Source organism: Odontesthes bonariensis, chromosome 11, assembly GCF_027942865.1.
Source record: "Odontesthes bonariensis isolate fOdoBon6 chromosome 11, fOdoBon6.hap1, whole genome shotgun sequence".
NCBI classification, from domain to species: Eukaryota; Metazoa; Chordata; class Actinopteri; order Atheriniformes; family Atherinopsidae; genus Odontesthes; species Odontesthes bonariensis.
In genome coordinates this window covers 21,573,388-21,590,839 of record NC_134516.1, presented here as the reverse complement: position 1 = coordinate 21,590,839, position 17,452 = coordinate 21,573,388, and the positions used below count along the sequence as shown (strand labels likewise).

The following is a 17,452-nucleotide window of genomic DNA, read 5'->3' as shown; positions in this document are numbered from 1 at the left end:
CAGAGTGCTGGATTGGGTTGCACTGATATGTGGTTTATTACAAGTGGACTGATCCAGTCCAAATGCAATTAAGGTTCACCACTAAAGCCCATTAGAACCGTGATATGGGGAACAGAGGTTAGTCAGTTTCACGCAGGTGCAAAGGGAGTAAAGAGCACAAGTCTGCAGACAGTAAAGATACTCTGTTAAAAGTATATAGGAAGCCTTGATTAAATTTGCACAAAGGGTAAGTTCCTGTCCGTATTCACCTCTATTCAGAGACATTCAGCTGTGCTGCAACAGATTTAGGATGTGGATTAAAGTTGTTATACAATATGCATTTCCTCAAAGGGGAGAATGAAAGTTGGTCTGCTGAAAATCTTTAAAAAATACAAATTGGAGCGGATCGATGAAAATATGCACAAATTCACTAATATGTCGGGTTCAGAATGAGTGAGAAGACACCGCAGAGTCAAAGACTGATGAAAATCTGTTTTTTTCTTTTTTCCAAGTCGACATAAGTAGTAAAAAAAAACAAAAAACAAACCCGTTAAATGATGGTATCTCATTAGTTAAACATTTATTCATGCTGATGAACTGATTTTATTTCTCAAATGCAAAAATCCTAAATCAACCAAATAAAACGTCTAAACTTATCCAGCTACTTATTAATGTCTAAACCTCATCTCATTGTCACGCCTTAACTTCCCCCGGCTGCATCTAAAGGCCAAAGTAAAGAAACGATGGTACTGGATTGGACAGGAGATAAATGTGGAAGTTCTTGTTGACGGTGCTGTGCAACTCCACCAGCAAACAGTTTTTAAAAGCAGAGATTTAAGTTATAGAATGTGTATCATATGCCTTTTTCATGGCTTTAAAAAGGAACAACTGTGCCAAAATCTGTCCAACAGTCTCACACATTCATTGTGGTTACACGATGACCCGATCAGAATTTAATTGCACAATCCGTGTGACTTAAAGCGTTCAGGTTCCCAACTCCGCCCAACAATAGCACGAGAGCAAATATTCTGCATCCTGACAGCACACACTAAATAAATACACACATTTACTTGCTTCTGTCAGTTGGAGGAGAACGTCGACTCCACTCTTATGTAGGAATCCAAATTAATTTAGCAAAGCTTGACATACAGAAAAAACAGCCAAAGCAGAGCTCAACAATATGCTGAAACACGGGGGGAAATAAAAAAAAAAAAGCTGCACAGTTAACACTGCATCTTATTCGTTTCACACTGATGCAAGTGAAAGCGTCACATATCAGGACGCTGAGCTCACAAATTAGTGAGATAAAAAGGTCCATTTAAGTGTATTCATGAGCTTTTTGGACAAAGTCATTGTGACAGTTTCCCCTGGCTTCAAGTTGTTAATCCTTTCTGCTCGGCTAATAGACTCAAAATTAGATCCCCGAAGATAAATCACATACACTTGTATTGATCTTATTCAACTCGAGACAAGGCTGGATTCTTTTAAACGACCCAACAATAGCAACAAATTAAACGGAATGAAAATCATGGGTTAGAGAGATATGGATACATGCCGCGACTGTCTGACCCTCTTGTCTAAAAAAAAGGGGGCAAGAAATCCAAAGTGTTTAATTAATTAAAGGCATAAAGAAAGTCTGCATACTAAGATGCTGCTGCAGGAGGGACTTTAGCTGGGCAGGAAACAGATGAACTCAGAAGATGGTATCTATTCCTCTGAACACAGGCCCAGACAAGCGGCATGGATTTAGGTCAAGGAAGAAAGCGCCAACGTCCCCTTCAGTAAACCGGCCTCGGCTGTTTCATACTGTAGTGGGCCTCTGAAGCCGACACATACGCAGACTCTGGGAAAAAGTCCTCATGGAACTCGGCCAGAAACCTAAGAGAGGGGTTAGGAAAAAAGAGAGTACAAGAAAGGGAAATCTAGTGAGACATTTAGACAATTCAACAAAAAGGTTTACGAGTCCGCTTGTCCACATTCAATATTCAACATGAGCCATTTATCAGATGACGTGGACATCAGCGGACGTGAAAGCCTTACATGGAGCAATACTCGAGGTCAGGAAAGCAGCTCAAATGTCACACCCTAGTTCACATCATCCTCTGGTTTTCCTAGATGCCCCTGCCTCATTCCAAAAAAAATAAAAATAAATCTAAGACCCACTGCCCTATTCCAGAGTCAAAGCCCCTTCATCTATCCCTGTACAACCGGCCGAAAATCAATCGCTCAAACAGACAGAGCAGACGTGAGAATGACCGAGGGACAGTCACAGAGGGGGAAAGTGAAAAAAAATCCCTCCCTCCTCCCATCTAATCAGTAGCAGGGAAAACTAATCCGGAATCTTCTTAGTATCCGCTACTCGGCCAAATCCTCTAAATCTTGCCATCTCATCTTAGCTCCACCGGCCTTCCTAATCTTAATGCAAACAAATTATCCTCATCAGAGGAGAACTTAAGAATGAATAACAATCAAGACATCCTCGTGGGACACTAAAGGGAAAGAAGGTGAGCAAGAAGGGCCTCTTCATTCTTTAATTACTCTCCATAAACGCAAACAGTTGGTTCACAGAGGTCCATTAAAAGCAACACACATAATTCAACTGATGTTTCTTCAATTGAAATATCTTACGGACTCTTTGGCATCAGAAATAGAAGCAAGTGCTGATCTGTGCTGCGGCTAGAGGAGCGACGACACGAAGCAAAGCGATTTTTAGGCATTCACACCGGAACGTGTGCACGCACACGTGCGCACACCCTCACACTTAATCATAATCATTCTTTGCACTGAAAAGGAGAGTGAGAGATCAACTGTGGCCAAATCCCAGAATGCACCGCACGCCAGTCTCTGCGACATCAATCGGTTTTTGCCCGCTCGGCACAATCTGCACACGAGGCTGATTACAGAGTAAAGACACGCAGCCTTTCCCAAAAGACTCGGGCGCTTAAGTGTCCTGCCGGGTCTCTGACGCCGTGAACGCATCAATTAGATCCTCAGAAAACAGGTTTTCTGTGTGGATAACCCATCACCCCTCCGGGCCGCTGCAGAGGAGATTGCAACCGCAAAATTAATCTGCTTTTTAAGCACCTCGCTCTTTGCAACCAAGTTATTGTGCGTGTCATTTGGGTTGAGTAATACTCTACGAAAAGAGATGCACCAGCCGTTTCCAGCCCAGAGCCACTGAAGGGAATTAAAAGACCTTCTGCCCTCTGACCCCAGCACGGAGACGCTTTCCCAAGAGAAACCGCTGATGCTCCAGATATTGGTATTCAATTTACACAGAGTGCTATGTTCTGAGCATTTCTGTCCCGCCAGGAGACAATAAAAGAACATCTAATGAAGGCAATGCATTACATACTTATATGAAAGCAGCCGATCCTTCATGTGGCACACCACGCCCCAGCCCACAAACTCACAGGAATACAAGCTATTTTCAAAATGAGCACCGTGTGACTTTTATTGCCTGAAATGCTGAGTCCCAGTTTTACGCATTAATAAACATTTTTCCGGAAAGGCGCTCGGGGTGAGCTTTGAGAGGCACGGCGAGTTCAGCTGCTGCTCCACAGAGCTGCCTGCTGGCCGGAGGCGGTACTGCTTGTGTTTGATTAGAGAATGAAAGGACCTAAATCCCTCAGGTTTGGGACCGGCTGAACCGAAGATCGCTCGGGAGGATTTAAAGATTAGACTCCCGCGCTTGTGTAACGCCTACTCATCTGCCTCCCTCCAACACATGCTCTCTGTCGCTCCATCTCCGTCTCCCCTGCGTGTTTGCATTTATTGAGCCTGCCTTTCTTTTTTTGATTCAGCGCTTCCAGGTTATTTTCATCTGCTGTTCTAAGGAATCTTTTAATCTCTCGCTTTTGTCTAATATGTGTAAAGAGTCTTTATCAAAAGGTGTGCTTAAGTTTCCCGGCTGACTTTCCTGCAGTTCCGCACAGGGTTTTAATGCTTAGCTGGGTCACACCTTGGTTAATGAACCGTGTTGGTTCTTAGCACATACTTTCAGCCCGAGAGCCTCAGATTCATTGTCTTGTTAATTTAATGAAACACTCCATCTTTCCAATGATTTATATGTTATGTCTCTTTTGCAGGGACTTAACACAAGGACACAATTAGATTGGAAAAACCAGTATTACCTGAGAAAGAGTTCCAGATGTTTGATCAGGGCACGAAGATTCCTCTCCGGGATTTGCATTTTCCCCAGGATCTCAGGAAGCTTCACTGTAAGAGAAGAGTTCAGCAGAGTTTGGTGTCAGACAAGCTAAGGACAAGATAACGGACAGGAAAGTGCCTGGAAGGAGAAAAAGAAACCAACCGAAAAGCCGCAGGAGGTGCTGTGATCCATACAGGTAGGAGGGCGGAGGAGGCTGGTCGCTCTGAGGGTAGTTGTCAGGAGTCAGCTTCCAGCTCAGAACCTGCTTGACAGACAAAAAAAAAAAAAAAAAAAAAGGAAAATGCATTTAACAGACAAGTTTCATTAACTTAAGAGTAAAACAAATTTTTGCACGAAATGTGACCAAGACCACATGTGATATGTTCATTCAGCAACGGGTAAAATGTTTATGTCCATATCCCCCTACAATGAGGGAGGCCATTTATGTAACGAGGCTATTGTCCTTGAGCTAACAGCATGGTCATCACACTCGATGGCATCACCTCATTGAGCTCATTGTTTCTGCGGCTCTCCAGGCCGTAGAAAGGCCCACTTTGCTCTTTGCTTGGCGTCAAGGGCAACGGGGAAGATGAGCCACTGTGGACTGGAGTTTCTGGGTGAAGAGGGGTTCAAAAACAGGCTGGAGTTAGCAAAGATTAAATACATTTTCAAAGAAATTATATTCATATCCGGACTGCATCTGCACAGCTGACGACTGAAACGGCGAGAACAGTTCTTCAGCATGTATTTATCACAGGAGGAAGGATAGCACCATCTACTGGGCGAAATTTGTCATTCCAAACACAAATACCAGTAACATCAGTGCATTTCATTTTAATGCAAACCTCATTAGAATAATCATAATAAAATAATAAAGGTGGACAATTTTGTCTGGTCATTCACAGCTGTGACTAATAACAGATGCCACTTCTTGCTCCAGAACAAATCCAGACAAGAGTAATGGAATATAATGAGCTGGACTTACTTCTGTCGAGGTTCAGGAAGAACTTGGGTTGTGCCGATGTGTCGACCAACCGGCGTTTGAGCTGCGGGGACGCTGTGGCACTGCCTCCGCCTGTCATTATACACACCATCAGTTGTAAAAACAGACCAGAAAGACACACCCAACTTCTGGTAAAGCTGGGAACTTTATGCAACAAACTTAAACCTGAAAGTTGTTCATTCATTTGAGCCTTGAGTCCAAAAAAGCAAACATTCAGTGTGTTCAATGACTAACTTAATAGTATCGCGAAAATATAAAAAATAAATAAGTTTGATGCCAGAAACACTCTCCAAAACAGTTGAGATAGAGTCAGTCCCAATTCCATTAAAGCCTGATTACCTCCGCTGCTTCCTTCAGCCGGCCGGTCGCCTCCTGACGTGTTCCTGGTGGAGCGTCTCAGAGACTGAGACTGGTAGGAGATACAGTCCATGTCAGGGTGGCGCCGACGCTTTGGAGTGGGGGCTGGTGCGGTGGGTGTGGTGGCAGACGTGTCGCTCAGAGCCGGCTGGCTGTCTGTGGACTGAGGGGTAGGCGGGTTGTGTCCTGGTGGACTCGGGCTGCGCTCTCGCTGGGCGCTTCAAAGACAGAGGGAAGGAAAAAAGAAGAAAAACACACCTTACTGGCAGATTTCGACATCTGAATACAGCTGATCACAGCTGATCATTGGTCCCTGATACTGAGCGCATGAAAGGATTCCTCTCTGCACGCTTACTTGCTGGAGCAAGGCGAGCCCTCATTCATGGCCAGGATCAGCCTGGAGGAGCTGACCTTTTTGAACTGAGCTTGCTCACAGGGGTAGAGGAGGATCATGGGTAAGGTGAAGTCAAAAGTGATCCTCAGACCATCCACCATCTCCTTACAAAGCTCCTCACTTAAAACAAAGAAGAATTTAGTGTAAACTCAAGAACATGCGACTGAACTAAAATATAACAACACAGACACGGTTTCCCTTTATTTTTTCCCTTCTGTTTAAAGTGTCTGAAGTTGGACTGCACAACACAATGTATGAGCATCAACGCTGACATTTCTGTCACGTTTAATGCTGAGAGAGGCTAATTCACTCAAACACATCATGTCACAACTTTACTGCTGCTTGACACTGAGGACCAACTTGATAAGTTCATCTTTTCCACAACTTATCTGAGAGAGAAGTTGTTCTGATGTACCACAGCAAGCTAACGGCTCCTCCAAACACAGGACTTTCATTGAAGTTTATTTACAAAACACAGTTTGCTGCTAATGAGTGAGAGTCATCGCTCAGAAAAGTTAAGTGCACGACTCACTTTTGCTGTGTATACACTGACCCAGTTGTAAATTAAATTGCTGTGGAACTGTTTTTGGAAAATGCTCGGACAAAAAAAAGCTGTGTAAAATAGTCACTGTGCGACGGTTAGGAAATTTGGATTGGGACTTGGTTCCAGCAAACAGCTCCAAGCTACAGTATTCTACATCCAATGTGTACAAAAAGACTGACATTATCAAAGAGAACACATTTAACCACCAAATTTATTCATTTTCATTTACAGTACAGCCTCACTACCCTACAAAACTCCCCCCAATCATGCTAAACACTTCCATTCTTTTCAAACAGACCTGTTCAGGTCACTCCTGTCTCTTTTTTTTTTTTGGTCCCATATCAGCCATCCCCAGTATGAAGACTAACCTCTTCTCTGGAGGAACTGGCTGTGGACTGCTGTTCTGTGTGGTGCTCTGCTGACGCCTGTACCTCTCATTGGCCATGAATGCTTTGTTGATGGCAAAGTGCTTGACGTACGACTCCAGGATGTGCACCACATTCGTCTGACAGGGAACCATGACAAGCTGGGGGAAGAAGAGCCTCAACTCAATTCCATTGGACCTTTATTCAGAATACCACCATAACCACCAAAACCCTTAAAATAGTTATTTCCTCTGCTGTGTACCTTTTTCCTTTTGTTGATGTAGAAGCAGTCATCTTCCAGTTTCTTCTTCAGAGCGTCGGGGATGCTAATGTCCACATGAACAATCTTCTCTTCACACTCCCTCTTCGCATTAATGTCTGGCTCAACCCTCTGAAACACAACGTGTTCAGCGTTAGGAACCTGTAACTGTGAGACTAATTAGGCTAAAATATTCTGAGGAAATTAATCTGACAATAAATAAGTGATATATGTACACAGACGTACCATTTTGTTGATATCCTCAGAGAAGGTACTGTCCCCACTGTTTGAAGATTCCGGGTCAGTGTCGTCTCCTTCACTGCTCTCTGAAGTGGAAATCAAACCTGGACACACAAATATGTAGGGTTAAGTTTGATTGATAGCGGCTAGGAGAAGAAATCAAGACAGAGAGATTTCTCACAAGCGTCATCGCTGTCGTCCTCCTTAGGGAGAGTCTTCAGAGAAGATTTAGTACCAGACTGACGACGACGCCTCTTCGTCCATCCTTTCTTCTTCCTACGGCCAAGTAAAAGAAACACAACACCCCCACTATCTGTGTCAGTCTTGTGTTTAGATGGAACAAAATGAAAGGTCAGGTCCACAACTCACAAGCAATGACTCCACCAGCAGCTTAAATTACAGGTTTCAGGAAGGTTCACAAAACACCTGACTTTCTCTTTTTTTGCAGATTCTGCACTGAATTCCAGGCAGAAGTGGAATAAAATAAAGCTGCACGTTCATTGTAAAGCTTGTCAACTCACTTCGTGAAAGATTAGAATGCGAACTTACATGCGACCGAGAGCTTTGCGAGCCAGTTTACGTTGCAATTTAAGGTTTTCCTCAGTGTCCCTTAGGACATGGTCCTCTGCAGCCCAGCGGTCCCAGCTGCACACAAACATCAAAGAATGTAGACTTTTTCATCAATGTGACATCTTTAATATAAAAGAGCTGTTTTGCAATCATTTGTTCTAAAGGATTCAGACAAAAAAGTCAAGGCATTCTGTATAAGAGCAAAATGTCAGGAAAGTTTGTACGATTTTAAAGGTTTTACAAGTTTTCTGAAAAATATGCTCAAATCAAGCTCATTATTGATGCTTTGATGGCTGCCGAAATCACACGCCTAACCTGCGTTGTTACCTTGATCCCCAGGTTCACAATTCAAACAATTCCCTATTAAAAAATGTGAAAAAGAGGCAAAAACTGCGTCCCAAAAACTCACGACTTTGCACACACAGTACAACATAGGCTGCACAGTGAATGCACAAAATGTTAGCGGCGTAAAAACTAGGTTAAAATGAATGTCTATTGTGGTCTGTGCTGCCTTAATTTAAGGACTCTGTTTGCTTTTATGAACAATAAAGCATTGCAAATTATTGTTACCTTCTGCTCCAACCATTGAAGTGAATCAGGTACTTTGGGATTCGTCTTCCATGTTCATCTGTACCTATTATGACATCAAGGACCTGTAATGTGAACACACCAGTCAATATGTACAACAATGCTGTATCATTTGGCTTTGCAACAGATGTTAATGTCCATAAATACAGCTTAAAATTTAGTCTGTGTTATATTATAAGTTAAGCACTAACTAACAGGTGGTCCCATTAAATCAGACCCAAGGAGGCGAGAGCAAATTCGGAAAACAACACAGGACTAGTATTGGAAACTTGACATTTGTATTAGTGTTGTTGATCTTTTTGCATTTGGAAAATATAGAGTTATTTCGTTTCAAATGTGGCACATCTTTTAAACTTAATAGATTTTACATCAATAGAAGTTACTTGCACATCAAGATCCTGCACATGCAGTCATATTAGTCATTAGCAGATAATGTAAAGCTAATGAAGCCTAATGATAACTATAAATGACAAAACTGTACTCATGCATAGGATGGAGCAACAATACGAATTCTCAAACACACACACCGAAAAAATGCAAGTCTAGTCGCTGAAAATGTATCTTTTACATATTATGCTAACATCTTGCACACAGTCAATGCAAAACGCTAGCTAGCAAAAGCCACTTTTAATGGGTCGGTTCCCTTTAAATATCTCGCTCGTAGCATTAGCTTGCTAGCTAGTTACATGAAGGGAAACACTGCGCACAAGAAAAAGTACACCCATACCCGGGCGGAGCAGTTTAATTTTATTTTTTTCCCATGAGAAACATAGCGTCTTCCTATATAGCAAACAAAGGCAATAGATTAGCACGCAGCACAGATGTGCTGGTGGGTTTGTTTAGTCGGTTAAGTGTTGATGGTCGAAAGCCATCCAGCTCATAATTATTTTTCTTCTCCAAAAAAAAAATTCACCTGACGTTTATTCGGATGAAGTTATTCAATGCAGGAGTCTTAGTTTTGACAAGAAATCCTTATCAGACAGACTCTTATGCAATAAACAACCAAGTAACGTTAAAATAACAGAGCTGTGTTTACTTTCTAGAATCGTGTCCTTCAGCCACAAACATGTAATCCAACGCACCCGGAAACTATGCAAGAGAGCCCAGAAAAACAACAACATTTCATTTACACCCAAATATATTTCTCTGTGGCCTCAGTAACCTTCGTGGTCCTCAAGCGTCCCACACCTAATGGAAACAACCGCGCTTTTCCAAAATAAACTACTCCTTTGTACAGAATCTAAGCACCGAAAGGAAATTACTAGCTAGCTTAAAATGTTACCTTTGCGTCATACAACACTTTAGCCTTGGTAGGGTCGGGTTCAAAGCACAGGACTCGGTCTCCTTTGTGAAACTGATATTTAATTCCCCGCGAATTCATTTGTTCATGGCGACGTGTTGGAGAGGAGGCATCGATCGGAGCCTTAAAAAACTCCTTAACCCTTTCCCTTCCTGTAACGGGTCTCCCACCAAAACATCCAACGGAAGGATGGCGCTTAGCTAGAACTGGTCTTCCACGGACACCGTACTAACAGTGCAATTTCGAAAACTGGCCAACAGATGCCAGAATAAGCACAATTAGTTAGGCGTGAAACTCAATTTAAGCCTTAACCTCTAACCTTGCTCTGTTCAGTTAGTTTAATTTAAATTGAAGTCTGGATATTAGATATTATCGTGTTATTGTACCGTGCCAAACTAAAACAATACATAACTCAACACTAACAGTGCAGAATGTGGACGACATATGCACTTTTGCTTCAATTAACTGATTTTAGACGTATACCTTACCGTCTAACCAAAGCAGAGAGACACCTGTGTTCATTTAAGGATCTATGACATGAAAATGTAAAATAACCACGGCAAACAGTTACAACTAAAACTCTTCTCTATTTCTGCAAATTAAGCAGTCCAGGGATCATTCATCCTATAGAACAGAAACACAAAACATGCGGTTTTGGTATTCACAACTCTGGGAAAGCCCCTTTGCTTGAGGCAAAGCACAGTGAAAGAAAATTCACCACGTCTCAAAAATCTAATCTACCTCATATTAGAACAATATGGTCACTCCTAAATATAGCATAGCATGGGAATAGTTCTATGTGCAGTGAGCTACAGAGGGATCGTGAAAAGTATGCAGTCAGGCAGGTACATTGCCGTGGGGGAAAAACTCCAAATGAAGGCAGAGTATGTGAGTGTACATTTGTGGACATATTCCCATAATCTCAGAAATGAATCTCTTAAAAGGACCAGGTTTATTTGCAGGAGCAGGAGAACTGGACACATATATTCTTTCCACAACAAATGGGCCCAAGTTAATTGTTGTTCACAGATAAAAATAGACTCATATAGAGTCCAGACGTGGGCCTTGAAGAGATTACTTCTTTTGTTCTTGGCCTTGCAACCTTTTCATGTAGGCCTATATCTGTCTGACAGGCTCAAACAATGTAATGCACACCGACAGCAGGAAACAACGTCCCTGCAGCTGAACCTGAATCTTGACGCATTTTGCTTAAAATGGTTTAAGGCAACACTGCTTTACTATTGTATACCAAATATGGACAGTGTGTTTATAACCCTGAACATGACGGGCTGAAGTGTACCGTAGTCCTGCTGATTTACTTTCCCTCAATTTGACCCTGAATGCATCAGATATATTGTGGCAGTCATGTCAAATGATCTGCATCATATGTTTTCATACAAATTCTCTTCAAATGGGAATATTTAGGTGTAACTGCATAGTTTAAACAGCAGTTTAAAGCAATATTTCCTCCAGTGCAAAGTTTACATATATTGCTGTGTCTGTATTCCACTCCCTCCTTGTCTCATTTTGTCCCCCTCTGCTTTTAGAAGGGGTCAAATCTATCGCAGTTGTTATCAGTGTCATGTCATGCTGTGTTGTTTGTGTGCGAGTGTGTCATGTGGCCCGGCTTCATAAGCTCCTTTATCAGCTGGCCGGCACTCTCCTCTCCAGGCTCCTGCTGCCTGCTGTCTCTTTTCATTTTTCCCATACTTTCACGCACAAGGCCACACACATGCTTCTGTTTTGTCTTCTGTCTCGGTGTCTCTCTCGCTCACACTCTGTCCTACACAGCCACCTTAACACAGTCAAACTGCTGGACTCCTCTACTATATGAGCATCTGTGTAAACCAATGTCTGGCACACAGCCGCATGCACAGGTGTATAAAGAAAAGCGAGAGCTATTAATCCTACAGCTCACTTATTGTTTGGCTAATAATAGCACACGGCAGGCTTCACTGATAGGGCCGTTATTCCCAGACAGAAAGGAGGATTAATGGAGACAAGGATTAAAACTAGTACTTTCATCCCTGGCTAAATCATGTCCATCTCCATGCGTGACCTCCTGATTATTACATCTGTCCTTGCTTAATTGGCCCCATTAAAAAAAAAATCTTACTGTGTATGAAGCTGTAGAAACATATAAAGAAAATCGTGGGGAATACAGTATGTAACATGTCACATTACATTTTTATGCAAAAAAAGAGGTAGGGACAACATTCCTAGTGACCTAAACCATTTTAGACCAAGTCCAGATTTAAGATTCTCCCTGTTTGTTTCTGTGTTGTCTGTCATGAGCGAAATTGGAATTTCCCCTTGGGGATTAATAAAGTATAATTGATTGATTGAAAAACAACACACTATTCACACTGATCTGGATTTTTATCTCACGGAAAGTGTCGGTTCTTTAAAACACAAGATTTCTAAGAACCCTTTTTTTTTTTTTTTACTGTTAGTGATGATCTGTTGCCAAAAACAAACAAAATAACAACAAATAATTAAAAAAAAATCTGACATATTCTAATGGAAGAGGATGGGGATTCGCCCACTCATGATTCTCTGGGGATGACAAAGTCACGGGCTCTCGAAATGGCCGTGTAAATTCACCCAAAAACTCAAAGGGACGAAAAACCATGTCTAATAATTAAATCACACTGAGCAGGCTATTAAGCAAAAATAGTTTTCTGAACCCCACCCCCTTAACACACACACGCACACGCTCACAATGTTCCCTCGCTCCACTCCAGTTTAGCATTGATTAGCATGCAGACGGACAGAGGAGGAGAGTAACAGGAGCACTTGATCCGTCTCCTTTACGCTGCGTCTCCAGCCAGATGCAGCGCTTTCCAGCTCTACATCAGCGTATATCTGGAACTGCCGTCTTATGGGGCATCACTAAACGTGAGTGTTGTTTGGGGAGCTTTAGAGAGAAGTATTGCTTGGCGCTGATGTGAGATCCAAAAATAAGAAGACATGTCAGCGGCGCAAGGACTTCTCAACAGCGTCTTCTCCTGCTCATCCCCTGCCTCCAAAGCCATTGCCAAGCGGAGGCTCCGCCAGACCCGCAGCCTGGACCCTGCTATCATAAGACACTGCGACACCGGGACCGATGAGGTGAGTGGTGCCTCGTTTTTAGCGGCAGCGGCAGCCACGGACGCAGGTGCGCCCCCGGAGCCCTTATGCGTGAAACCGGCTTTACGCACCAAGATCCCGAAATTAAAGGAACCAATTACACCCTCGATCTCCTCTCCTTCCATACCCTTGGACGTCTCACCATCCTCCAACTTTCACTTTGACTATGATATAGTGAAGCGTGCTAAAAGGAATACCGCCGGGGATTTACCGTTTATGGTGAGGGGAGCGCCGTCCGGAAGCACCGGCACGCTCTTCTCTCCGCGGAGGTGGCTCCAGAGGAAAGTGCAGCCGACCTGCCCTCACGCTTACGTTGTGTGGAAATCGGAGGTAAACTTCCCAAAGCAATGCATTATTTTGTCCTTTGTGATGACAATTCAGTCACATAACTAGAAATTGTATCACTTTTTGCTGTGAGAAGTTCAGTGTTTTTTGTTGTTGTTGTTTGTTCTGCTTTGTTGTTGTTGTTTTAGACAATTTCTTCACATGGGTTAATTTTCTGGCCCACGAGCACATGTGTAATTAAGTGGGCAAAGGGATAGCAGCCAACTACTCCCACATGGATTTTATTCTTTTATGGACCACCTCTCTCTTGTGGGAAAGCAAAATAAAATCCTACAGAGCATTTAAGGATTAAAATATTCCAACAAAAGGGGCCATGAAGTTCAGATGTTTCCCCCTATGCTGCCATCACTGGGTTGGTTGGCCTTTTGTCTTCATTTAAACTTCAAACTGAGTGTGAATGAGGGGCAGGCAGGTATGAAATCCCTACCAAAACATACTTGGGAGACTTATTTTAAGTGGGGGAGGTAGGGGGTGCTTTATAGGCTGCATACTTGGCATGAGTCCACATGCACTGGTGGAAAGGTATGATCATTTTCCTGCTTCGTTTGAGGACTCTCTTTTTCTGCTTTTGTTTTATTATCCTTGCTCCCAGTGTCAGGGTGCGTGGTTGTACGTGCAGCAGCTCCTCTGTGTGTGCCGATGCGAGGGTCCGAAGGACACAAGGCTGCGGAGTCAGTTCTCATGACTGGAAGCGGTCACAGGGTCAAAACTACTCGGCCCCCGAACAGCTCTCCCATCATTTCCCATTACAAACAACAGCCCCAGCTTCATCTCCTTTTCAGTTTTCTTGCAGTGTCCCTCCCTTTATTTCTTACACACACACAAACACATCTCACTAAGCAGTTTCCCACAGCTTTAACTATTTTCCATGCAGTCCCCCTCCCCCCCTCCTGATAAGGCACACTGAGGCTTGCATGAAGCCATCAGTTTGGAGTCATTAGTACAATCTGGACCGTGAAGTTATTGCACCTCTGAGTGTTTGTAAAAATACTGAGCCAAGACGTGTTGTTGGAGTGCTGGGATGTGTCTTACACAGCTGGGCGTGAAGCAAAACCCTGAAATTAAGTTTAAACAAAGACAAAGTCAGAAACAGAATGATCGAATAAAGCCTAAATGGGTTTATTATATTTGCACATGTAGCGTGTGCTTTCTTAATAAGAAAAAAAGCCCCAAAAGATTCTCTTCTTCAACTACTAACGAGAGGAGTCAGATACAGCTGTAATCTCCACAGCAGCTCATTCTGTTAAAGCTCTTACACACCAAACTAATGTCAAGAGGGAGCTCGGAGTAAAGGCCCCCCTCCTCATGTCAACAGCATCTGGGGAAAAAAATAACACTTGAACACACCGCAAAGACAACCTCCAACTCCCAGCTGGGACATGAGGTCTAAGAGGATAAGCTTTGTAGAAGGCATTACAGGTCTATACATTGTTAAAAAAAAAAAAAAAAAAGATATCAAGGAAGCAATGTTTGCATAAGGTCAGTGGTAATTCAGTTTTCAGTATCCAACATAGTTCAGCCTCGGGTGTGCACGCTTTTATGCATTTAAATGTGTTTCTGTTAACTAAAACATCATATGGATTCATTTCTACTTTCATTATGCATTTAAGCGCCGTGCATTAAACGTCACTTAGTCATGTAGAGTTAGTTTATTATGCTGAACAAACATTTATTCCTCTCGCTGTCAGTCCCGACGTCAACACTAACATTGCTTTAATTTAATCCACCTCCTTCTGTCTATCGTAATGTTCAAGCCCCCAAAATACTGGATCCTACCTGCCGGACTTCGGCTCATTACAGCCTGTTCCTGCAAGATATTTATTGGTTCCTAATCCCTGTGCAGCCAATAAAGAAAGGCACTAAACTACTAACATTTATATAATTAAGTCTACTGACATCACACCAGCAAAGCATCCAGAAACTGACTTTCTCACCTGTTAAAGCTGATCATTACTTCCTTCATGACAGTTTCACATAATACTATGAGACGGACTTCCTTTATGGAAGGATTTTTCTATCCAGGTTCACAAACTTTTGTTTTAATGAACTTCTCTGAAACTGTGTTGTTTCAGTGGCTGAGCAGAACTTAAAGGGTCCACATGCATTATAAAGATTATCAGTAATGGCTTTACACACCCGATACGTTTCCATGCTTTTCATTCTACAGAATACATTGAAATCAGATTTCTATCAAAGCATGGAGTCGGATTGGAAAGACCTTTTAGTAAAGCTGCTTAATTGAAATGGTTCTAAGGTTCCAGCTGAGCTGAGCAAATGTTATAACAGCTACAGTTGACCGCAGCCACTGTCTTAACTCTAATTCTCACTGCATGGATAGACAAGCTTTAAATGTACAGTAGGTGCAAGTCAATGTATCACTATCCAAACATTTATGCAACTGAGATCCCATTGTAAATCATTTACATGTACCCCACTGAATGTGTAATTACATGTGTGTAGGGCAGGCCATCCATATTGGTATCGTGTTATGCCTTTTTAAGGACTGAGACATGAACATGAGGCAGAGAGACAAAGTAACAAAGAAGAGATGTAATGGTTTACAAAAAAAGCGGAGTCTGACAGTTTTACTGCCCACGATTGCTTAATAGCTACATGATGTTGATGTTGAAAGACCAATCATCAGAAAGTACCTCCTGTAATGTTGCAGGAGAGGGGTCAGTGACCGGATTTGGCTGTTGGGAAGTTGTGAATTGGCTGGAAAGTTGGACATCACATCAGCACTTACTCACTCATGCAAAACAATACAAGCATAAAAACAGCACAGGGTTTTACGAGGATATTGACGTTCTGGAATTTGTAACTTTAGTCTGTGAAAGATGAGCTGAACCTCAATAAATCCTCTTTTTTTTTTTTACATTACTTTGCTCATATATGCACACAAACACACATGCACAAAGGCTCAGAGAGGAAACAGTGGTCAGCTAATTTAATCCTGGTTGTTTATGGAGTGCCAGAATGTTGACGCTGTACTTCTGTTTTTAGACCGACTTACTGTAATGCTTTAAAGGATTAAGACTAAGTGATGAAAATATGTCCAAAATTAGATTTTAGCCGCTTAAAAAAAAAGTTATTACTGAACGATTGATAGCAGATGATTGAAATACGCCAAGCAGCTGGTCTCTGAGGACAACGTTTGGTGGTGTAATGTGCATCCATTTACAACCACTGAAATTGTTACACCCACCATTCCCCACTGAGGGAAAGTGCAATACAATAATGTAGTAAGACAATAATGTCTTGGCTGTAAAGTATATCAATAGCTTCAGAAAGAGTTCATATTTGATAGATTTAACCAAACTGTGGTCATCACAACCTGGCGGTAGGAGAATTCCTTAGTTTATATATGACTTTTTCAGGAAATTGGAAATACAAAAGTTGGCTTTTTCAGATGCTTTCACAGTTGCTCAAAACCATCTGGAATCCCCGCACCCAGTTTTAAGAGTTTATAGAAGGTGTGAAAATATTTTGCCCTTTCATCTTCTTCTGAAAAAAACATTTTAAAAGACGATTGCCTACACGTGGCTGTTACCATTCTTAAAAATCTCCCTTGGCCCTCATGCTGATTTATGTTTATGCAACATTGCTGAACTACGTCAGAGTACTTAGAGATCGGAGAAGAAGCAGAGAAGCACACTCTGAAAAGGTCTAAACAGTCATTTGCTGCTTTTTAAGGATCACTACATATGTTTTATTATCCTTTTTGCTATGCTAGAGCCATTGCAGTGTCGCTTGCTCAGTCGGTCAGCCACTTTGGTAGAAATAAACACATTTCATCAATAGATTGCTATGGAATTTTGTGCAGATTGCTTGAATATGTGTCCTTATTGTCTATTAAACATGGTTAGGTTCGGGAAAACACCAAGGTATCACTATCGCGATGGGAAACAGATGGATAAAGTTATAGAACAGTCATGGGTAAAAGAAATGTTGACTTTCAGTTGAAAAAAACCCTTCTTTTATGTTGAATAGATAAGTTGAGAGTGTAAAGTTTTTTAAAAAGTTAATGATTTCTTGCCCTAACCAAAAGGTTTTGGTGCCTGAACTTAAACTGTGATTGAAAATGAAAGTGATAAGAACGAAATGATGGGCTCAGATTGGCTGAAAGTTTTCTATTGGGGTCAAACCTCAGTCAGAAAATGGCTGCATTGGTTGACGTCTAAATATTTTGTTGCCCCCTTCATCCACTTCAGCCTCCTCTATATGCACCG

The 17,452-nt window shown here is 42.1% G+C and overlaps 2 protein-coding genes across 6 annotated transcripts in view; one reads left to right on the top strand and one right to left on the bottom strand.

Moving 5' to 3' along the window:
• Nucleotides 1-515: 515 nt before the first annotated feature.
• On the bottom strand, nucleotides 516-9,956 carry LOC142391803 (MSL complex subunit 3-like). Of its 4 annotated transcripts, none has more exons than XM_075477878.1 (14): nucleotides 9,732-9,956; nucleotides 8,432-8,514; nucleotides 7,841-7,936; nucleotides 7,473-7,567; nucleotides 7,298-7,395; nucleotides 7,055-7,219; nucleotides 6,796-6,953; nucleotides 5,845-6,003; nucleotides 5,472-5,707; nucleotides 5,115-5,204; nucleotides 4,633-4,742; nucleotides 4,292-4,391; nucleotides 4,113-4,197; nucleotides 516-1,857 (listed from the first exon to the last, which is right to left on the bottom strand). In XM_075477878.1, exons 1-14 carry the CDS (start codon nucleotides 9,828-9,830, stop codon nucleotides 1,758-1,760), a joined length of 1,674 nt encoding a protein of 557 aa, XP_075333993.1. In that variant the 5' UTR covers nucleotides 9,831-9,956; the 3' UTR covers nucleotides 516-1,757. The 4 variants fall into 4 exon arrangements, with proteins under 4 accessions (XP_075333993.1, XP_075333997.1, XP_075333994.1 ...); XM_075477882.1 differs by having other exon boundaries at nucleotides 6,859-6,953; XM_075477879.1 differs by having other exon boundaries at nucleotides 7,055-7,213.
• Nucleotides 9,957-12,516: 2,560 nt separating this feature from the next.
• Nucleotides 12,517-17,452, top strand: part of LOC142391801 (rho GTPase-activating protein 6-like) — a 98,590-nt gene continuing 93,654 nt past the window's right edge. For both annotated transcript variants that reach the window (XM_075477876.1, XM_075477875.1), the window contains exon 1: nucleotides 12,517-13,208. In XM_075477876.1, the coding sequence (XP_075333991.1) occupies nucleotides 12,720-13,208 (489 nt within the window). In that variant the 5' untranslated portion in view covers nucleotides 12,517-12,719. The remainder of the gene's footprint in view (nucleotides 13,209-17,452) is intronic.